The sequence below is a fragment of the Oncorhynchus nerka genome, linkage group LG15, assembly GCF_034236695.1.
Source record: "Oncorhynchus nerka isolate Pitt River linkage group LG15, Oner_Uvic_2.0, whole genome shotgun sequence".
NCBI lineage: Eukaryota > Metazoa > Chordata > Actinopteri > Salmoniformes > Salmonidae > Oncorhynchus > Oncorhynchus nerka.
Window position 1 is genome coordinate 28586433 of NC_088410.1, and position 22891 is coordinate 28609323.

Consider the following 22891-nt stretch of genomic DNA (forward strand, 5'->3'; position numbering starts at 1 on the left):
TGGATTGTAAGATAGAACTCTGCAGTCTATCTCTGCAGTAGATTGCATCACCGCCCCCTTTGGCAGTTCTATCTTGGCGGAAAATGTTATAGTTAGGGATGGAAATTTCAGGGTTTTTGGTGGTTTTCCTAAGCCAGGATTCAGACACGGCTAAGACATCTGGGTTGGCAGAATGTGCTAAAGCAGTGAATAAAGCAAACGTAGGGAGTAGGCTTCTAATGTTAACATGCATGAAACCAAGGCTTTTATGGTTACAGAAGTCAACAAATGAGAACACCTGGGGAGTAGGAGTAGAGCTAGGCACTGCAGGTCCTGGATTAACCTCTACATCACCAGAGGAACAGAGGAGAAGTAGGATAAGGGTACGGCTAAAGGCTATAAGAACTGGCCGTCTAGCACGTTTGGAACAGAGAGTAAAGGGAGAAGGTTTCTGGGCACGATAGCATAGATTCAAGGCATAATGTACAGACAAAGGTATGGTTGGAAGAGAGTACATTGGAGGTAAACCTAGGCATTTAGTGATGAAGAGAGATATATATAGTCTCTAGAGACGTTTAAACCAGGTGATGTCATCGGATATGTGGATGGTGGAACAACATGGTTGGTTAAGGCATATTGAGCAGGGCTATAGGCTCTACAGTGAAATAAGACAGTAATCACTAACCAGGACAGTAATGGACAAGGCATATTGATATTAGGGAGAGGCATGCATAGCCAAGTGATCGTATGGGTCCAGTGAGTGGTTGGGCTGGCTGGGGGCACGGCGATTCAGACAGTTAGCAAGCCGGTGCTAGCAAGCTAGTGGTTAGCAGGCCGGGGCTAGCAAGCTCGCATAAGGGCCTTAGAGGGACGTCGCGATGGGGGAAAAGTCTGTTTTTGCCTTCTCGTGCGGTGACGTCGATAGACCAGTCGTGGAATTAGTAGGGTTCCAAGTAGCAGAGGGTCCAAGTCCAATTGGCAAAATGGGTATAGTGGTCCAAGAAACTGGCCAGTGGATCAGCTAACAGTCATATATGTTATAGATAGCTAGCAGGCCGCGGTTATCAGAATGGTCCTTCAGGGGATGTCGAGCCTGAGGGGCCTGTTGAGATCCTCGGGCAGATTATGTCGGTATTCCAGTTGTGAAGGATCGGCGGGGTTCCGTGCCCCGTACCAGCAGTAGAAGGTGTCCGGATATTGTAGCCGAGGAGTGGGCTTCAGGAGTAGCCCAGGAGCCCTAGCCGGGAGATGGGTCTAGCATGGGCTAGCACCAGGCTAGTTGGTGCTTGCTACGGGACGGAAACGTTAGCCAGGAGTAGTCAACCCGGGTTGCGGTTAGCTAGCTGCCATGATCCAGATGAAAGGGTTCAGAGTTTGCGATAGGAATCCGGGGATATGGAGAGAAAAATAGGTCCGGTATGCTCTGGTTTGAAACGCGTTGTACGAACTGGCGAGAGCTTTCCGACCTAAGGGTTAGCTGACTGATAGCTGGTAGCTAGTTAGCTAGCTAGCTTCAGTTGAGGTATTCCAGTTTGGAGGTGAATAGAAATACTTTAGAAAAAAACAGATTCACACCACATTGGGTGAGGCGGGTTGCAGGAGAGTATTTTGAAGTTGAGGTTTAGGAAAAATATTAAAAAGAATCCAAAGAAAAAGATATAAAAAGATATATACATGATACGAGACAAGACAAAGACGTCTGACTGCTACGTCATCTTGAATTCAAAATTAACAGTAAACATTACACTCACATAAGTTCCAAAAGAATAAAGACATTTCAAATGTCATATTATGTCTATATACAGTGTTGTGGCGATGTTAAAGTACAAAAGGGAAAATAAATAAACATAAATATGGGTTGTATTTACAATGGTGTTTGTTCTTCACTGGTTGCACAAATCGTGCTGCTGTGATGGCACACTGTGGTATTTCACCCAGTAGATAATGGGAGTTTAATAAAATTGGGTTTGTTTTTTAATTCTTTGTGGATCTGTGTAATCTGAAGGAAATATGTGTCTCTATGGTCATACATTTGGCAGGAGGATGGAAGTGCAGCTCAATTTCCACCTCATTTTGTGGGCAGTGTACACATAGCCTGTCTTCTCTTGAGAGCCAGGTCTGCCTACGGCGGCCTTTCTCAATAGCAAGGCTATGCTCACTGAGTCTGTACATAGTCAAAGCTTTCCTTAATTTTGGGTCAGTCACAGTGGTCAGGTATTTTGCCACTCTGTACTCTCTGTTTAGGGCCATATAGCATTCTAGTTTGCTCTGCTGTTTTGTTAATTCTTTCCAATGTAATTCTCTTTTTGTTTTCTCATGATTTGGTTGAGTCTAATTGTGTTGCTGTCCTGGGGCTCTGTGGGGTCTGTTTGTGTTTGTGAACAGAGCCCCAGGACCAGCTTGCATAGGGGACTCTGATCCATTTTCATCTCTCTGTAGATTATGGCTTTGCTATGGAAGGTTTGCGAATCGCTTCCTTTTAGGTGGTTGTAGTATTTAACAGCTCTTTTCTGGATTTTGATAATTAGAGAGTATTGGCCTAATTCTGCTCTGCATACATTATTGTGTGCTCTAGGGCAACGGTGTCTAGATGGAATTTGTATTTGTGGTCCCGGCGACTGGACCTTTTTTGGAACACCATTATTTTGGTCTTATTGAGATTTACTGTCAGGGCCAAGGTCTAGCTGAATCTGTGCAGAAGATGTAGGTGCTGCTGAAGGCCCTCCTTGGTTGGTGACAGAAGCACCAGATCATCAGCAAACAGTAGACATTTTACTTCAGATTCTAGTAGCTGCGGACTGTTCTAGTGCCCTCGCCTATTCGTTGATATATATGTTGAAGAGGGTGGGGCTTAAGCTGCATCCCTGTCTCACCCCACGGCCCTGTGGAAAGAAATGTGTGTGTTTTTTGCAAATTTTTACCGCACACACTGTTTGTGTACATGGATTTTATAATGTCGTATGTTTTTCCCCCAACACCACTTTCCATAAATTTGTGTAGCAGACCCTCATGCCACATTGAGTCAAATGCTTTTTTTCAATCAACAAAGCATGAGAAGACTTTGCCTTTGTTTTGGTTTGTTCTTTGTCAATTAGGGTGTGCAGGGTGAATATGTGGTCTGTCGGTAAAACATTTGGTAAAAAGCCAATTTGATATTTGCTCAGTACATTGTTTTCACTGAGGAAATGTATGAGTCTGCTGTTAATCATAATGCAGAGGATTTTCCCAAGGTTGCTGTTGTGGATTGTTGACCTCCCCCCTCTCTCTCTCTCTGCAGCATGGCCAGCTCGTTCAGGAAGAAGTATGTCCTTGCAGACTCAGGCTTGGGTGGAGCCTGGCAGCTCCTGTGTAGCTGGGACTTCAGTGTGACTAACGAGAAAGCCGTACGACAGCGCAAGAACAATCTGCGCATCCAACTCAAGGTCACTTTCACTGTAATCTCGGAAACCAGAACCAAATCTTGTGTGAGCTGGCAGGTTATCAGGCTTTTACAAGCGACTAATGTCACTGTTTTTGATAAACTATTACTGTAGCTTTGTTGACCTCATGGCCGTATCATTATTGTAGCTTTGTTGACTTCATTGCCATATCATTACTGTAGCTTTGTTGACCTCATGTCCATATCATTACTTTAGCTTTGTTGACCTCATTGCCATATCATTACTGTAGCTTTGTTGACCTCATTGCCATATCATTACTGTAGCTTTGTTGACCTCATGTCCATATCATTACTTTAGCTTTGTTGACCTCATTGCCATATCATTACTGTAGCTTTGTTGACCTCATGGCCGTATCATTACTGTAGCTTTGTTGACCTCATTGCCATATCATTACTGTAGCTTTGTTGACCTCATGTCCATATCATTACTTTAGCTTTGTTGACCTCATTGCCATATCATTACTGTAGCTTTGTTGACCTCATGTCCATATCATTACTTTAGCTTTGTTGACCTCATTGCCATATCATTACTGTAGCTTTGTTGACCTCATGGCCGTATCATTACTGTAGCTTTGTTGACCTCATGGCCATATCATTACTGTAGCTTTGTTGACCTCATGTCCATATCATTACTGTAGCTTTGTTGACCTCATTGCCATATCATTACTGTAGCTTTGTTGACCTCATTGCCATATCATTACTGTAGCTTTGTTGACGTCATGTCCATATCATTACTTTAGGTTTGTTGACCTCATGGCTAGATCATTACTGTAGCTTTGTTGATCTCATTGCCATATAATTACTGTAGCTTTGTTGATCTCATTGCCACATAATTACTGTAGCTTTGTTTACCTCATGTCCGTATCATTACTGTAGCTTTGTTGATCTCATTGCCATATAATTATTGTAGCTTTGTTTACCTCATGTCCATATCATTACTGTAGCTTTGTTTACCTCATGTCCATATCATTACTTTAGCTTTGTTGACCTCATGTCCATATCATTACTGTAGCTTTGTTGACCTCGTGGCCATATCATTACTGTAGCTTTGTTGACCTCATGGCCAAATCATAACTGTAGCTTTGTTACAAGAAAGAATGTAATATCGCTGAACAAATCCCACATTTGAGAGACTAGATAAATGTCCAGTACTTGTGACTCAGTACTGATCTGCTCTTCCATACATAGAATACTCTGCTCTCTGACTTGTTAGGGGGCCCAAATAGGATCTCTTTCAGATAACCAACTGTGAAATAACTTTGAAATAATGTTTCCATTCCCCTCCAGGAGTCCTTATCAGAAAAGTTCCAGGTGGCCCTGCTACCTCTGACAGAGAGGCTGAAGCACTATGGGGTCTTCCTGGGTACCTGGCTCCTCTCCACGGGCATGGCCTTGGGCTGTGGTGCCAGTGTCTACTTCCTGTGTCAATATGATACATGGGTATAGTACATTTGATTAACTTTCATATAACCAGGAAGTCCCATTGAGGTCAGAAGAACTCTTTCCCAAGGGAGACCTTACATAAACGTTGTGACACGATGGCACGTTGCTTCCTTATAAAGCTTGTGTTGTTAATGTATGATCCGGGGATCAGCTGACCCTGATCCATCTAAGTATGATGAAGACCAGGCGGTGATTAGTTGAATCAGGTGTGTTAGTGCTGGGCTAAAACAAATGCCTGCACAATGTGTAGCTCCGGGACTAGTGTCTATGACCATGGTATAAGACATACCCTTGTATACAGTAATTCAAAGTGTGTCATTGTGTCTGTGTGCACCTGAGCATATCTGAATCATATAGCATCAATACAATACTACTTTCCTGGCTGTACAAGGTGTGGTCTTTATAATGGTGTTAGTGTGACATCGTTGCTACACTTCCACCAAACTATTATAATATTTTCTTTTCAATTTAACCTTCATTTAACTAGGCAAGTCAGTTAAAAACAACTTCTTATTTACAATGACAGCCTACACCGGCCAAGGCCAGACGAAGCTGGGCCAATTGTGCGCCGCCCTATGGGACTCCCAATCACGGCCAGTTGTGATACAGCCTGGATTCGAACCAAGGTGCCTGTAGTGATGTCTCTGGCACTGAGATGCAGTGCCTTAGACCGCTGCGCCACTCGGGAGCACCTAAGACTTACCCTACACCATTGTGTCACCACTGATTTATTGTTAATGGAAGCTCAAGTGTTCGTGTTTCCATCAGAAGTGTGACGATAAAGACTTGGGGAGAGCAGAATCAACAATATCTTCATCATCATGTTTCTTTGTGACAAGGTGTTAAAGTCCACAGTTAGCCATTATTATTTAAATGCAAGCTGAAAAGTACCCAGGGCCTTGGATCCAAGTCAGAGCATGTCAGCCGGAGACATGGCCCAGTGAGACATTGGTGCCGGCCTGCGTAGATGGAAACAGAAAAATGTGAGCCTTTTGTGTAAAACATCGGGGTAAATCTCAATTGGAAACGGGACACTATCTTGCTAAAGCTGTGATTGATTATGTCCAGACTTCAGGCTGGTTGCTTCTAGGCACTGATCTATGAACAGCTCACCCTCTCCAAAGCCTCTTTTTAACATGGGGGAAACACAAAACTGTCCTTAGATCAGAACAAACTGACCTACTATGGTATCTTTCCAGCGGACGAGGCAGTCAGGGGACACAGCTTCCGGCTCTCTCCTGGAGGAGGCCGCTACTCTCCTCCTCCCCTTTGTGGTGTCCCTGATCAATCTGGTTGTCCCTCTCTTCTACTCTCTGTTCAAAAAGATAGAGCACTACTCCAACCCTCGCATGCAGGTCTATGCCATCATAGTCAGGTTAGAGATGGATACAAAACACATTTAAAAATACATACGCTACCGGTCAAAAGTTTAGATACACCTACTCATGTCGTAACCAAAAAAGTGTTAAACAAATCAAAATATATTTTAGCTTGTTCAAAGTTGCCACCCTTTGCCTTGATGACAGCTTTGCACACTCTTGGCATTCTCTCAACCAGCTTCACCGGGAATGCTTTTCCAACAGTCTTGAAGGAGTTCCCAAATATGCTGAGCACTTGTTGGCTGCTTTTCCTTTTCACTCTGCGGTCCTTACACAGACTATAGGTGTTTTTGGGTCAAAATGATAGTCCCACTAAGTGCAAACCAGAATGGGATGGCATATCACTGCAGAATGCTGTGGTAGCCATGCTGGTTAAGTGTGCCTTTAATTCTAAATAAATCACTGACAGTGTCACCAGCAAAGCACCCCCACACCATCACAAATCCTCCTCCATGCTTCACAGTGGGAACCACACATGCAGAGATCCTCCGTTCACTTACTCTGCATCTCACAAAACACAGCGGTTTGAACCATAAATCTCACATTTGGACTCATCAGACCAAAAGGACAGATTTCCACCGGTCTAATGTCCATTGCTCATGTTTCTTGGCCCAAGGAAGTCTTCTTATTATTGGTGTCCTTTAGTAGTGGTTTGTTTGCAGCAATCGACCATGAAGGTCTGATTCACGCAGTCTCCTCTGAACAGTTGATGTTGCGATGTGTCTGTTACTTGAACTCTGTGAAGAATTGATTTGGGCTGCAATTTCTGAGGCTGGTAACTCTAATGAACTTGTCCTCTGTTGCAGAGGAAACTCTGGGTCTTGCTTTCCTGTGGTGGTCCTCGTGAGAGCCAGTTTCATCATAGCGCTTGATGGTTTTTGCGACTGCACTTGAAGAAAGTTCTTGAAATCTTCCAAATTGACTGACCTTCATGTCAACGGATCGTACCCTTTTTTCCAATTTCTGCCTAAAATGACATACACAAAATCTAACTGCCAGTAGCTCAGGACCTGAAGCAAGGATATGAATATTCTTGATACAATTTGATTTGTTTAACACTTTTTTGGTTACCACATGATTCCATATGTGTTATTTCATAGTTTTGATGTCTTCACTATTATTCTACAATGTAGAAAATAGTAAAAAATAAAGAAAAACCCTGGAGTAGGTGTGTCCAAACCTTTGACTGGTACAGTATATTGAAATCGATTGATCAAAACTATTTGCTCAATGATCAATTTAAAGTAAAGGCTGAATTAAATATTACAGTAATGCATAAATAAAGACTAAATATGCTTAATACAATATCAGGAAAAAACAGAACTGTCATATACTGTACAATGACTGATGTTTTGAATGATCTTTTGAATTCCTTTTTCCTTTTTAGAAATGTCATTCTCAAGTTGTCCATTCTGGGTATTCTCTGCTACTACTGGATGAAGGATGTGGCCAATACATTTTCAGTAAGTCCTTTTAAACCAAATCACATTCATGCTTTCAAAAATGTTTTTGATTGTCACTGATATGTACTGTGTGTACATTCACCACTGTGATTCCAATTGTTTGTCTTAGTGCTGGGAGTCCATCGTAGGACAAGCCTTGTACAGACTGGTTATTATGGACTTCCTCTTCATAATGTTAGGATCCTTCTTTGGAGAGTTCCTGAGCAAGTGAGTGGCATTTTCCAAACACATTTTCCCATAACGTGTTCACTTAAAGCTAAACATGCTACAGTATGCAGGAGAATTCTATACTGTAACTCATCTTTCTGTTTGGAGGGAAGGTTTCAGTGAAAAATGCTCTTCTGTAACTCCTTTGTTCTTTTTTCCACCAGTGTCATTGGGACTAAATGCATACAGAGCCTGGGAGTTCCAGAGTTTGATGTTGCCAGGAATGTCCTTGACCTGATCTATGCACAGACCCTGGCATGGTACTGACGTTATTTCATTACACTGTACTCTACTGTACTGTACTCTACTGGACTCTACTGTACTGTACTCTACTGTACTGTGCTCTACTGTACTCTACTGTACTGTACTCTACTGTACTGCACTCTACTGTACTGTACTCTACTGTACTCTACTGTACTGCTCTCTACTGTACTGTACTCTACTGGACTCTACTGTACTGTACTCTACTGTACTGTGCTCTACTGTACTCTACTGGACTCTACTGTACTGTGCTCTACTGTACTGTACTCTACTGTACTGTGCTCTACTGTACTCTACTGTACTGAACTGTGCTGTCCTCGACTCTAATCTCTGTTCATCTATAGCTCCATCTATTTTCATAGTAAAACATAACACAGTACTGTGGATGAGATATGGTCAATTCTTATAACCATGTTTTTCTGTCTGCAGGATCGGAATCTACTTCTCTCCCCTCCTCCCAGTGATACAGATAATCAAGTTCTTCATCCTCTTCTACCTAAAGAAGGTAATCTGTTCAGTATGGTTCTTCTACCTAAAGAAGGTAACCTGTTCAGTATGGTTCTTCTACCTAAAGAAGGTAACCTGTTCAGTATGGTTCTTCTACCTAAAGAAGGTAACCTGTTCAGTATGGTTCTTCTACCTAAAGAAGGTAACCTGTTCAGTACGGTTCTTCTACCTAAAGAAGGTAACCTGTTCAGTATGGTTCTTCTACCTAAAGAAGGTAACCTGTTCAGTATGGTTCTTCTACCTAAAGAAGGTAACCTGTTCAGTATGGTTCTTCTACCTAAAGAAGGTAACCTGTTCAGTACGGTTCTTCTACCTAAAGAAGGTAACCTGTTCAGTATGGTTCTTCTACCTAAAGAAGGTAACCTGTTCAGTATGGTTCTTCTACCTAAAGAAGGTAACCTGTTCAGTACGGTTCTTCTACCTAAAGAAGGTAACCTGTTCAGTATGGTTCTTCTACCGAAAGAAGGTAACCTGTTCAGTATGGTTCTTCTACCGAAAGAAGGTAACCTGTTCAGTATGGTTCTTCTACCTAAAGAAGGTAACCTGTTCAGTACGGTCTTCTACCTAAAGAAGGTAACCTGTTCAGTATGGTTCTTCTACCTAAAGAAGGTAACCTGTTCAGTACGGTTCTTCTACCTAAAGAAGGTAACCTTTTCAGTACGGTTCTTCTACCTAAAGAAGGTAACCTGTTCAGTATGGTTCTTCTACCTAAAGAAGGTAACCTGTTCAGTATGGTTCTTCTACCTAAAGAAGGTAACCTGTTCAGTACGGTTCTTCTACCTAAAGAAGGTAACCTGTTCAGTACGGTTCTTCTACCTAGAGAAGGTAACCTGTTCAGTACGGTTCTTCTACCTAAAGAAGGTAACCTGTTCAGTACGGTTCTTCTACCTAAAGAAGTTAACCTGTTCAGTACGGTTCTTCTACCTAAAGAAGGTAACCTGTTCAGTACGGTTCTTCTACCTAAAGAAGGTAACCTGTTCAGTACGGTTCTTCTACCTAAAGAAGGTAACGTGTTCATTACGGTAGATAATATAGGCCCCTTAGCAGACACTTCTTATCCAAAGCAGTGAGTACATATTCAGTACAGTGAAAAAAGTATTTAAAGTGAGTACATTTTAATATGGCAAGTGACCCCAGCAGGAATTTGTTATTGCTAGCGCAGCACAGTGTTGATTCTCTGCCCTAGATACCATGCCATAGCAGAATGGGCCAGGCTCGTGTTACTCTCTTCTGAAGAGGGTGCTGAATGTTTCATGACACGCTTGAATGGCATAGAATTAGCTCTATTTATAGATGGTAGCGATGGTCACTAGGATTTTCCAATACAATGAGGAAACATATATGAGTGTCCTGGAAATTAAAAGAGGTTGTTTCCCCTGTGGTATATACAGGGAAATCATTACATGTTCATCAATTCATCTGAAGAAAAAAAACTACAAGTGGAAGGTGTCTGCAATAAAGGATTTAGTTGATCAAATACAATAACATGATACCTGTTAAAGGTCCCCAAAGCACACACATCCCTGGGTCACTCCTCTTCAGTTTGCTGCAGCCAGCGACTGGAACAAGCTGCAACAAACACTCAAACTGGACAGTCTTATCTCAATCTCTTCATTCAAAGACTCGATCATGGACACTCTTACTGACAGTTGTGGCTGCTTTGCGTGATGTAATGTTGTCTCTACCTTCTTGCCCTTTGTGCTGTTGTTCTGTGCCCAATAATGTTTGTACCATGTTTTGTACTGCTACTATGTTTGCTGCTACCATGTTGTGTTGACATGTGTAGCTGCCTTGCTTTGTTGTTGTCTTTAGGTCTCTCTTTATGTAGTGTTGTGTTGTCTCTCTAGTTGTGATGTGTGTTTTGTCCTATATTTATATTTATTGTCCAAGCCCCTCGTCCCCGCAGGAGGCCTTTTGCCTTTTGGTAGGCCGTCATTGTAAATATTGAGTAGTATTGAGTAGATTGGATGAATAAGGTGCCCAGAGTAAACTGCCTGCTACTCATGCCCAGTTGCTAATATATGCATATTATTAGTAGATCTGGATAGAAAACACTCTGAAATCTGACACAGTGGTTGCGTTAAGGAGAAGTTTATCTAAAGTTCCATGCATAACACTTTTCATCAACATTTATGATGAGTATTTCTGTAAATTGATGTGGCTCTCTGCAAAATCATCGGATGTTTTGGAAGCAAAACATTACTGAACGTAATGTGCCAATGTAAACTGAGGTTTTTGGATATAAATATGAACTTTATCGAACAAAACATACATGTATTGTTGTGGGCGGCAGGGTAGCCTAGTGGTTAAGAGTGTTGGACTAGTAACCGGAAGGTTGCAAGTTCAAACCCCCGAGCTGACAAGGTACAAATCTGTTGTTCTGCCCCTGAACAGGCAGTTAACCCACTGTTCCTAGGCCGTCATTGAAAATAAGAATTTGTTCTTAACTGACTCGCCTAGTTAAATAAAGGTAAAATTGAATAAAAAAACATGAAGTCCAGCGAGGTAAATGACTTGCCTAGTTAAATAAAGGTGAAATAAATTACAAATAAATACCTCCCTGACAAATTAATAATTACTTTATTACTGGTTAAGGTGCAGGTTAATTGTTACTCTCAGTTCTCCCTTATTGTCAAAGGTCATTGTTTGTTTACCTGTTCATCAAATCGTGCCGTTGCCAAGACACCGTCACCAGGCTCCTCCTCTCTCTATCTCCCTCTCCAGCTCTGTAATGCCCTGTCTATACTTTGTGTCCTCCAGGTCAGCCTGACCCAGAACTGCCAGCCCCCCAGGCGAGCCGGCAGGGCGGCTCAGATGCAAACCATCTTCATCGCTATCCTCTTCTTCCCTTCCTTCGTGGGGGCTCTGTCCATGGTGGCCTACACCGTGTGGACGTAGGTGTAGAAGCGATCAGGGCAAGGCTAATCTAGGGATTTATGTTATGTTAAGGCTATCATAGATTAAGGCAAGGCCAAACAAACACCTGTAGATATATGGAGTGGTTCAGATTCCATCTAGTTCTGGATAAATATGGCTTGTTCTGAAGAACTGGAGTCTGTCATTAATTGATAACCATTAATTGATCAAATTCAGTTTGGTTTAATTTTAGGGGCTGAGATAGTCCGTGGAATCATGCTGTTGGATTAGCAGCTATTCAAAAGCATGACGCTATACTTAAACCTTCCAGTAAGAAAGTTGAAAATGTGCTGAAAGTTGGATGATTGAAAGTTGGTTGACTTTGGCTCCTTTTCTCTGACCTAAGCATTTCAATCTGCCATGTCTCCCCTGATCCCTCCCCCAGTCTGCCCCCCTCAGACAAGTGTGGGCCCTTCAGGGGCCTCAACACCACCTTCAGTGCAATACAGATCTGGATGGATGATTTGAACAGGGTGGATGCGTTTCAGTGGACTGTCTGGATCTACCAGCACGTCATCAGGAGTGAGATATTCTACTTCCTGGTCTCTCTCATCATCCTGTGAGTTCCTCTTTGTTCATGTTGAGGTGGTTATGTTGGGTTAAAGTTGTGTTTATGAAGGTAGCAAGTAGTTTTAAAGCACAGTCTTAAGGTAAAGTGACAGTTGTCTTGAAAACGGGATATAAGGCATATAAGTCGTAAACTTAACTTGATCATGATTCCTAGAAATGATTGATCGTTTGAGCTGTTTGTCAAAAGATTGATTTGTACATTTTGCTAGTCACTCTTATCCATAGACTTACAGGAGCACTTAGGGTGAAGTGCCTTGCTCAAGGGCACATCGGTACATTTTTCACCTAGTCTGCTTAGTGATTCAAACCAGCGACCTTTCGGTTACTGGCCCAATGCTCTTAACCGCTAGGCTACCTGCCTTGAAGCAGTATACTGAAGTCCTATCAAGCAATGCATTCAGCTTTTGTAGCGTTGTCTACCGGATCAAGCCTTCAAATACAATCTAGTGGCACTTTATGTGTGCCTACTTTGCCTTTTCACGTACTGTAATACAAAGTCATTGACTGACCTCCTTTCCACAGTGTCTTCATTTACATCTTCAGGCAGATCACTCAGGGACGCCAGCTGCTTATCATTCTACTGAGACAGCAGATTGTTAATGTGAGTTCTGGTGAGCTGTCTGGTCCGACGTGTCTCGTCCATCAGAGCTGTTGTGTCCGAAGTGGTTGTGTCTACGTTATGATGTTGTTGAAGTGCCGGAGTAATATATTTACCTGCTTTCATTTGAATGTGCAGTGTTGATGTTGTTCATTTGTTGTTTTTATGAATTGTATTGATTGTCTAGAACGTACTATCTCTCTCTTTCACTCCCTCTCTCTCTGGTTGTCTCTCTCTCATTCGCTCTCTACTCTCTCTCTCTCTCTCTCTCTCTCTCTCTCTCTCTCACTCCCTTTATTAGGAAGGGAAGGACAAGGCGTTCTTGTTGGAGAAGCTACAGAACCTTCAGAAATCCAAGCAGAACAAACAGAAAAAGAAAAAACAGGTGAGAGGATCAAAGAGAAATGACCTTGAGACTATCGTATTTAACCTTGAGACTATCGTATTTAACCTTGAGACAACCTAACATAACCTTGAGACTATCGTATTTAACCTTGAGACTATCGTATTTAACCTTGAGACAACCTAACATAACCTTGAGACTATCGTATTTAACCTTGAGACTATCGTATTTAACCTTGAGACTACCTAACATAACCTTGAGACTATCGTATTTAACCTTGAGACTATCGTATTTAACCTTGAGACTACCTAACATAACCTTGAGACTATCGTATTTAACCTTGAGACTACCTAACATAACCTTGAGACTATCGTATTTAACCTTGAGACTATCGTATTTAACCTTGAGACTACCTAACATAACCTTGAGACTATCGTATTTAACCTTGAGACTATTGTATTTAACCTTGAGACTATCTAACTTAACCTTGAGACTATCTAACGTAACCTTGAGACTATCGTATTTAACCTTGAGACTATCTAACGTAACCTTGAGACTATCGTATTTAACCTTGAGACTATCTAACGTAACCTTGAGACTATCGTATTTAACCTTGAGACTATCGTATTTAACCTTGAGACTATCGTATTTAACCGTGAGACTATCTAACGTAACCTTGAGACTATCGTATTTAACCTTGTGACTATCTAACTTAACCTTGAGACTATCTAACGTAACCTTGAGACGATCTAACTTACAATAAATAGCTAAACTCCAATGTTATTTAAAATGTCATACTTGAACTATGACCCTTTCTCTCAATCAGGTCAGGAAAAGACAGGAAAATGAATCCTCCTCTGGCATGCTCCAGGCTCTGATTGCCCGACAGCGGTTGGAGCAAGAGAATGGTGACAGCAGCAGCTCTTTCGGTGTGCCTATGCCTTCCGGCCACTCAGTCTCCACGACATCGAGTGCTATGATGCAGGCCATGCTAGCCAGGCAATACGCAGAGGACCAGGATGTAGCCAGTTATCGCGGGGTGCCATTTCCTGCAGACCAAACACCTGCGCCCTCCAGTGCACTGATACAGGCCATGCAAGCCAGGCAAAGGGCGGAGTCACAGAATGAGGACGAGTTTTACCGGGAGCCAGTTCAGTCACAGAACCCAGTAAACGCGTTACCCAGTGCGATGATACAGGTGATGCAAGCCAGGCAGAGGGCGGAGTCAGAGCAGGAAGAGGACGAGTTTTACCGGGCGCCAGTTCATTCAGAACACCCAGTGTCATCAACGCCCAGTGCGATGATGCAGGTCATGCAGGCCAGGCAGCGAGCAGAGGAGGAGGAGAGCGAGTTTTACCGGGCGCCTGCTTCTTCACAGCACCCAGATGCGTCAGGCACCGGTAGTGCTCTGATACAGGCCATGCTAGCCCGGCAACAGGTAGAGGAGGATACTGAGCATGACCGAGAACTGAACCACTTGGGGGGGAAAAAATATGGCGGACAAAATTGAAATGTGACCAGCTGTAGAAAGCAGAGAAATATAAGAGGAAACGCAATAAGATTCTGTCTGGCATCAAGAGGGCAGGACCACCTCTATGTAGACTGTTTCTATTGGACCATAAAAGAGTGTAGCCAATGGGGTGTGAAAAGATACATCTGATATATGTATTCCCTTTTGATAAAAGAACACATTGTTTTTGTACAAAAAAATATTTGAATATTTAATATATTTGTGTACTGTATGTATACATGTTTTTTGCTTAGTCTGTAAAATACTTTCAATGAATGTTGTATAAATGTAGGAATATTCTCATCCGTATTCAATTGTAAATACTATAAAATTGTATGGTACTCTATGTTGATTTTTTCCATGAACAGCACTGTCCTCTAGTGGTAGGGATTGAACCTGGTCTAGATGTTCATCAATGAATAGGTACTTGAGTAGATATCAAATATATACTTTGAGAATACATCCAAGTCACTTATTGTTCTCAGAGCAAAGCAAAAACGAATATAGAACATAATGAAAGAAACTACAGAAAATATTTTCTGTACAAAATGAAACACTCTTGAGTTTGCTATGGAATACATTTGTTTATTGAGTAATTAATTGCAGAATCCTTAATCCCTATAAGCACAAAGTACTTTAAATAGAATACACAGTCATTGGTCATAATTGTACTCAAGTAACATTGGTGTCCAGTGGTCAGTTTTATCCGACACTGAGTAATGTGCAGTAAACAGACCACTGAGGCAACAAACAACACACAACTTCAAAAGGAAAATAATACACATCTTACAGTGATTTCACAGATCAAAACCATTCTACTTTGTGACATGTATTTACATTCATATAGTTACGTGTTATAGGCACGGTATACGCTGCAAACACTTATAGCTATATTTTGCGGTGCACATTCTTAAAATACGAGTTGAATGCAGTTTGTCACCCCCTTCCTAATTCCATATTTAGTAAGGCTAATAGCATGCAAAAACATAGCATAAACAGTCCTATGGTGTCCCAGGAAAATCAGAGGGCATTCTGTTACAAATCTTGTTTAAAGGGGCATCCATTTTTGAACATACAAATGAATGATATGTACCCATTCATTCTTGAAGAATATAACATTAATGCCTCATCAGTTCAACTGTCTGACCCCATTAGAACCCAAAATACAGTGCCTTGCGAAAGTATTCGGCCCCCTTGAACTTTGCGACCTTTTGCCACATTTCAGGCTTCAAACATAAAGATATAAAACTGTATTTTTTTGTGAAGAATCAACAACAAGTGGGACACAATCATGAAGTGGAACGACATTTATTGGATATTTCAAACTTTTTTAACTAATCAAAAACTGAAAAATTGGGCGTGTAAAATTATTCAGCCCCCTTAAGTTAATACTTTGTAGCGCCACCTTTTGCTGCGATTACAGCTGTAAGTCGCTTGGGGTATGTCTCTATCAGTTTTGCACATCGAGAGACTGACATTTTTTCCCATTCCTCCTTGCAAAACAGCTCGAGCTCAGTGAGGTTGGCTGGAGAGCATTTGTGAACAGCAGTTTTCAGTTCTTTCCACACATTCTCGATTGGATTCAGGTCTGGACTTTGACTTGGCCATTCTAACACCTGGATATGTTTATTTTTGAACCATTCCATTGTAGATTTTGCTTTATGTTTTGGATCATTGTCTTGTTGGAAGACAAATCTCCGTCCCAGTCTCAGGTCTTTTGCAGACTCCATCAGGTTTTCTTCCAGAATGGTCCTGTATTTGGCTCCATCCATCTTCCCATCAATTTTAACCATCTTCCCTGTCCCTGCTGAAGAAAATCAGGCCCAAACCATGATGCTGCCACCACCATGTTTGACAGTGGGGATAGTGTGTTCAGGGTGATGAGCTGTGTTGCTTTTACGCCAAACATAATGTTTTGCATTGTTGCCAAAAAGTTCAATTTTGGTTTCATCTGACCAGAGCACCTTCTTCCACATGTTTGGTGTGTCTCCCAGGTGGCTTGTGGCAAACTTTAAACAACACTTTTTATGGATATCTTTAAGAAATGGCTTTCTTCTTGCCACTCTTCCATAAAGGCCAGATTTGTGCAATATACGACTGATTGTTGTCCTATGGACAGAGTCTCCCACCTCAGCTGTAGATCTCTGCAGTTCATCCAGAGTGATCATGTGCCTCTTGGCTGCATCTCTGATCAGTCTTCTCCTTGTATGAGCTGAAAGTTTAGAGGGACGGCCAGGTCTTGGTAGATTTGCAGTGGTCTGATACTCCTTCCATTTCAATATTATCGCTTGCACAGTGCTCCTTGGGATGTTTAAAGCTTGGGAAATCTTTTTGTATCCAAATCCGGCTTTAAACTCCTTCACAACAGTATCTCGGACCTGCCTGGTGTGTTCCTTGTTCTTCATGATGCTCTCTGCGCTTTTAACGGACCTCTGAGACTATCACAGTGCAGGTGCATTTATACGGAGACTTGATTACACACAGGTGGATTGTATTTATCATCATTAGTCATTTAGGTCAACATTGGATCATTCAGAGATTCTCACTGAACTTCTGGAGAGAGTTTGCTGCACTGAAAGTAAAGGGGCTGAATAATTTTGCACGCCCAATTTTTCAGTTTTTGATTTGTTAAAAGTTTGAAATATCCAATAAATGTCGTTCCACTTCATGATTGTGTCCCACTTGTTGTTGATTCTTCACAAAAAAATACAGTTTTATATCTTTATGTTTGAAGCCTGAAATGTGGCAGAAGGTCGCAAAGTTCAAGGGGGCCGAATACTTTCGCAAGGCACTGTATAAGCTTGTTTTACTCCAATGTTTGTAAACAAAGTAAATGTAAACAAACACTACACAGCCTCAAAACATGGTTAAAACTATAATGCTGATATCATGGATATTCAGTCCTTACATCCATAGTTCTGTCTCTGAATTTGAGAGTTGTTAGGGGCGGGTAAAACGCTACTGTTATTGATTGCGGCTTTCCTTGTGTGTCAGATCATCTAGTTGTATGATCAGTGTGTACACGGCTGTCTTTCCATGACTATCAATGCCCAAACTGGGAACAAGGGAGTGAATATCCTGGCTCAATTAAGGCAGTGATGAATTCAATCCGAACGGATTCAGTTGCTACAGAATCCCCAAAAGACCCAACACAGGTGACAGACCACAATTGGATAGCACTGACTTCATACATTTACTTTCGACACATCCCGGTGGGCAAAACGAGTTGAAATGACGATGAAATAACATCAGCACAACCAGAAAATGGTTAAAAATGACATAACTGCGACATCATGTGAACCAGTTGTAACCAGTTTTCCCCGCTGGGATCCCTCCCTTCAGCACTGGTCTTCCCCCAGAGTCTCTGATACGTCACTCGGGTCTAACGACGCGTCCGGTACGTGCGTCCTAATACCACTGCTATACGGCGTCTGTGTGTACACCTCCACGGTTTGGGATATGGAGCGCAGGGGGTGATTGCGGTAGTATCCCAACGCCTGCCGCGCCTGCTCCTTTCGGATGCTCTGCACGAAGGTCTTGCGTTTGTGTCGGAACTCGATGACAGTCTTGGTGTAGGAGTTGAGGGTGGTGACTGATGCACCCATGCAGCAGGTGAAGGATGCCCAGGCCATGCTGGAAAACAGGAAATGGAAAAGATGGAAGAGAGAGAAGTGAGGAAATAGGGACAACAGAATGAAGAGAGGAAAATGATGGGGACAGAGAGAGGAAAAGGCAAGGAGGAGTCAATTGAAGGTGCAGTCTGCATATTTAGGCCTTTCGCTGTTCATGGTCAGTTCACTGGGCTGCTCTTTGAATGAAAAACAAATGACAAGTGGCTTTAAAACAAACAAATGGTTTAAAACAAACAAATGGCTTGAAACAAGTGGCTTTAAAAGCTAAGAAACGTTAAGTACCGAAGTTATCAATCACTTGACAACAGCTCAAGTAATTCAAACAAATACTACTCTAAGAAATATGATGTTTTTATGAAACACTGCAAAACACTGCGAAAAACATATAATCACTTTGAGTTTGGGGATTTCTGGCGTACTTTTTGTCAATATTATTATTCCCGTGTAAAAATGGAAGGGTCGTAGCTTTGCAGGATTATTGTCAATCCGTCAGTCCCGACAGGGTAGGAATGTCAATCTGGGTAGATCCCAATGTAATAGGCCACTACTGTACATGAGTCTATACACTGTAGCTCCCATTTTCACTCACTGCACATGTTATAATCCAGAGCTATGTCACAAGTGTTAAGATGTTCAGCCTGGAAGATTAAAATTCTGAACATACAGTGTACATATGTCTTTGTGGGCTACACTTCACCCTTGATCCCCTTATGCAATTTTCCAATCGCATCGACCATATATATATATTGGGGCTTTGGGACACCAAAGCCTAATCCACCCGGTAACATGAGAGCTTTGGGGTTTTCATTAGAGAAGTGTGACGCTACAAAGGGAGACGTGGGATTGTGTGTGTGTGTGTGTGTGTTCCCTACCAGAAGGACCATCCGTAGTCCCAGTTATAGGGCCTCCAGTCTGCAGGGCCCAGGGTGACTGTCACCTGGAACACCTGTGTGTACATCATGTGGGCCACCATACCCAGGAGCCCTGCAAATACACAGATACCGGTATACAGTTAGATGTTTAGTGTACATGTAGGCACACACACACACACACACACACACACACACACACACACACACACACACACACACACACACACACACACACACACACACACACACACACACACACACACACACACACACACACACACACACACACACACACACACACACTAGGACCTTGTGACCTCTAGGATGACTTTTCAAAATCCCTCTCTGATAGCTGATGCTTCTACATTGGGAGAGGCTGCAGGTTATCTCCTAGTCAAGACCTACAAAACCAGCTTCTCTCCTTGCTAGCTTCACTTTTCATCATGTTCACCACCGTGGTAGACTTGTTCAATGTCTACTAGTGGCAACAGTTGCATAGTAATGTATACAAGTATTTCTTTACTTTGCTCCACCAATTAGGCATAAAAAGGTTCAGGAGTTTTCCCCAGACCAGACTCAACAGCGTTTCCCCCCCTGGCCATATGACGTAATCTATGCAAGTCAACAAAAATCTAAATGTATCATGAACAGAAAGAAATCTGGGCTCTATGGTCGCCATGGAGTTTTTCCTGGTCAGGTCATGAGGCCTGGGAGAACTCCCGGCCCTTACACACGAAACAATAGCCTGGGTCCCAGATCTGTTTGTGCCGTCTTGCAGAGGTGGTTTTCAACAGTCCCTCTGTACCTGAGAGGACGGTGAAGATTGCAGCGAAGGCGTTCAGTTTCAGTCCATCTATCATGTTGCTGGTGCTGGAGTGAACCAGTTCTAGACACATCAGGCTGAAACCCACTATCAACAGGACTATGTACAGCATCTCAGAGACCACCGACAGCCATAGGACACCTGCAACAGACAAAGTAAAAGCATGAACAGTTGTTAGGGTATTGGAAATCAGTGAGATGATGTCCAATTTGAATCACTGATCATATTTTCATAAGGATGTGCGATGGTTGTGGAGAAAAGGGTTGATTTCTTTGATCGCTTCACCCATCTGTTTGTTCATAAATCATAGGACTGTATTTGGCAGGTGCCTATTTGAAGTCCTGTCATGGACACTAAACGTTTTATTCCCTAAAAAGTCATTCCTGATGTTTGATGATTGTGTCCTAACTTAACCTATACTCAGGTACACATTTGTATTTTTTGTGTTTTTGGTCTCTGCCGATCTCACATCTCTTACAACATTTCTGACATCCATAGTGACGACCTGTTGATAACATATCTCAGGACCGACAGGCCACTTAAAACCAATTCATGTCATTTGTCTCTGATGCAAAAAGTACCAGGAATCTTCTCAGACCTTCCAGAGCGTCAAACCCTCACACTGTCTCGTTACGGGAGGTTGGAGTCAGACATCTCTTCCTACCTCACCAGTCTGCTATTAATCCTTCTTGACACTTCATTGCAGGAAGTGAAAATTGGCTGGTGCCAGTATTTCCCCTGAGACGCTCTCAACGGGATAGGACGGATGGTCAGGGGCGGTGGCGGGGATGGGGTTGGGGGAGGAATGTCCCAAGACTGAGACAGTGTCTTATTTCGTAGTGGAATTTTAGAACAAGGTTTGGTGGTACTTAACTTTGGAGACAGTATTAACCCTGTACAGCGTTCTGTGTAACTATTCTTGTGAGCAGAGTGTAGTAAGTGTTGTACTTATTGCTACGGTAGTAAATAAAGTAGGCTATATGAATTACAGTACAATCCATGTCGTTTTTTCTGTTTTGTTTCAATTGAGTTGTTTAGCAGACACTTTCTAGGGGAGACACATTATGACTCGCGGAAGTATGAGAGCTTCTATCTCGTTTTGATTGGTTGTCATTCTGCATTATTTGCGCATGGATAATTTCACAGCTGTTATCATAACCTTCTCCTTTGACAGAGTGGGCGTGACCATAGCAACCCCACATCCTGTGTCCCTGACAACACAGGGGATGATGCCAAGGTTGTTTGAGAACATAAGCCACAGTACGTCTGGAATAGGGAGTTTATTTTACCTCCAGTACATGAAGGCTGATATAGTCAACAAATCAATCAACTATTGTGATGTCAAAGTTCAGGTTTAATGAATATGGAAAAGGTATACCAGAGATACAGTACAAGTTGTAAGAACTAGACCAAAGCATATAGATAGACGATCCGATATAAAAGCATTCACTGTAGTTATAAGTCTCACAGCAGAACTTTCTCCAGAATTTTCATTAACAACAATCAGTAGAAACATGTGGGTGGATTTTTCATTTCGAAGCTCAATTAAACCTATTCTGCCTTCCTTCCTTTATAATATATTAACAAAGAAAGTTACACCAATCTTATTGCTCCATGCATTACATCAATCTGCAACATTGGTAGCAGCTAAATACTTCATATTGTTTTAAAAAAGCTGCACTGTATAATATCCAAATTCAGACATAATTAAAGTTCAACAAATGTAACTTTGATGATGTGGTACGTTCATATTTAATTTACATGAGGGGAAAAAAATATTGAGTCATAATGTAATTTCCTCAATTGGAACAACAAAGGCAAGCAAAGTAACTACATATCAGAAGGCAGTTCAAACTTGATGCAGCCACTGTACCCTGCAAACATCCCCTCTATGGTGGTGTCATGACAGCCACTGTACCCTGCAAACATCCCCTCTATGGTGGTGTCATGACAGCCACTGTAACCTGCAAACATCTCCTCTATGGTGGTGTCATGACAGCCACTGTACCCTGCAAACATCCCCTCTATGGTGGTGTCATGACAGCCTATACACCCTGCAAACATCTCCTCTATGGTGGTGTCATGACAGCCACTGCACCCTGCAAACATCCCCTTTATGGCGGTGTCATGACAGCCACTGTACCCTGCAAACATCCCCTCTATGGTGGTGTCATGACAGCCTCTACACCCTCTGCAAACATCTCTTGTATGGTGGTGTCATGACAGCCACGGCATCCTGCAAACATCTCCTGTATGGTGGTGTCATGACAGCCACTGTACCCTGCAAACATCCCCTCTATGGTGGTGTCATGACAGCCACTGTAACCTGCAAACATCTCCTCTATGGTGGTGTCATGACAGCCACTGTACCCTGCAAACATCCCCTCTATGGTGGTGTCATGACAGCCTATACACCCTGCAAACATCTCCTCTATGGTGGTGTCATGACAGCCACTGCACCCTGCAAACATCCCCTTTATGGCGGTGTCATGACAGCCACTGTACCCTGCAAACATCCCCTCTATGGTGGTGTCATGACAGCCTCTACACCCTCTGCAAACATCTCTTGTATGGTGGTGTCATGACAGCCACGGCATCCTGCAAACATCTCCTGTATGGTGGTGTCATGACAGCCACTGTACCCTGCAAACATCCCCTCTATGGTGGTGTCATGACAGCCTCTACACCCTCTGCAAACATCTCTTGTATGGTGGTGTCATGACAGCCTCTACACCCTGCAAACATCTCCTGTATGGTGGTGTCATGACAGCATCTACACCCTGCAAACATCCCCTCTATGGTGGTGTCATGACAGCCACTGTACCCTGCAAACATCCCCTCTATGGTGGTGTCATGACAGCCACTGTAACCTGCAAACATCTCCTCTATGGTGGTGTCATGACAGCCTATACACCCTGCAAACATCTCCTCTATGGTGGTGTCATGACA

The 22891-nt window shown here is 42.5% G+C and overlaps 2 protein-coding genes across 4 annotated transcripts in view; one reads left to right on the forward strand and one right to left on the reverse strand.

The window, feature by feature from the left end:
- LOC115143539 (transmembrane channel-like protein 5) overlaps window positions 1–17283 on the forward strand; it is a 32797-nt gene extending 15514 nt beyond the window's left edge. For all 3 annotated transcript variants that reach the window (XM_065001471.1, XM_065001470.1, XM_065001472.1), the window contains 12 exons: window positions 3257–3401; window positions 4706–4858; window positions 6061–6236; window positions 7628–7703; window positions 7813–7910; window positions 8075–8170; window positions 8601–8676; window positions 11439–11572; window positions 11980–12153; window positions 12687–12765; window positions 13064–13147; window positions 13932–17283. In XM_065001471.1, coding sequence (XP_064857543.1) covers window positions 3257–3401; window positions 4706–4858; window positions 6061–6236; window positions 7628–7703; window positions 7813–7910; window positions 8075–8170; window positions 8601–8676; window positions 11439–11572; window positions 11980–12153; window positions 12687–12765; window positions 13064–13147; window positions 13932–14615 — 1975 coding nt within the window. In that variant the 3' untranslated portion in view covers window positions 14616–17283. The remainder of the gene's footprint in view (window positions 1–3256; window positions 3402–4705; window positions 4859–6060; window positions 6237–7627; window positions 7704–7812; window positions 7911–8074; window positions 8171–8600; window positions 8677–11438; window positions 11573–11979; window positions 12154–12686; window positions 12766–13063; window positions 13148–13931) is intronic.
- A 15-nt stretch (window positions 17284–17298) lies between these two features.
- Window positions 17299–20079, reverse strand: LOC115142407 (germ cell-specific gene 1-like protein). Its single transcript, XM_029681835.2, has 3 exons — window positions 19925–20079; window positions 19120–19231; window positions 17299–18248 (listed from the first exon to the last, which is right to left on the reverse strand). Exons 1-3 carry the CDS (start codon window positions 20052–20054, stop codon window positions 17954–17956), a joined length of 537 nt encoding a protein of 178 aa, XP_029537695.2. The 5' UTR covers window positions 20055–20079; the 3' UTR covers window positions 17299–17953.
- Between the last annotated feature and the right edge of the window lie 2812 nt (window positions 20080–22891).

Coding starts and splice junctions, on each gene's coding strand:
- LOC115142407 (XM_029681835.2), bottom strand. CDS start 20,054: ATGCTGTACATAGTCCTGTTGATAGTGGGTTTCAGCCTGATGTGTCTA. Junction 19,232..19,924: donor AATCTTCACCGTCCTCTCAG/GTACAGAGGGAC, acceptor GTGTATTTGCAG/GGCTCCTGGGTATGGTGGCC. Junction 18,249..19,119: donor GACTACGGATGGTCCTTCTG/GTAGGGAACACA, acceptor CCTGTTTTCCAG/CATGGCCTGGGCATCCTTCA.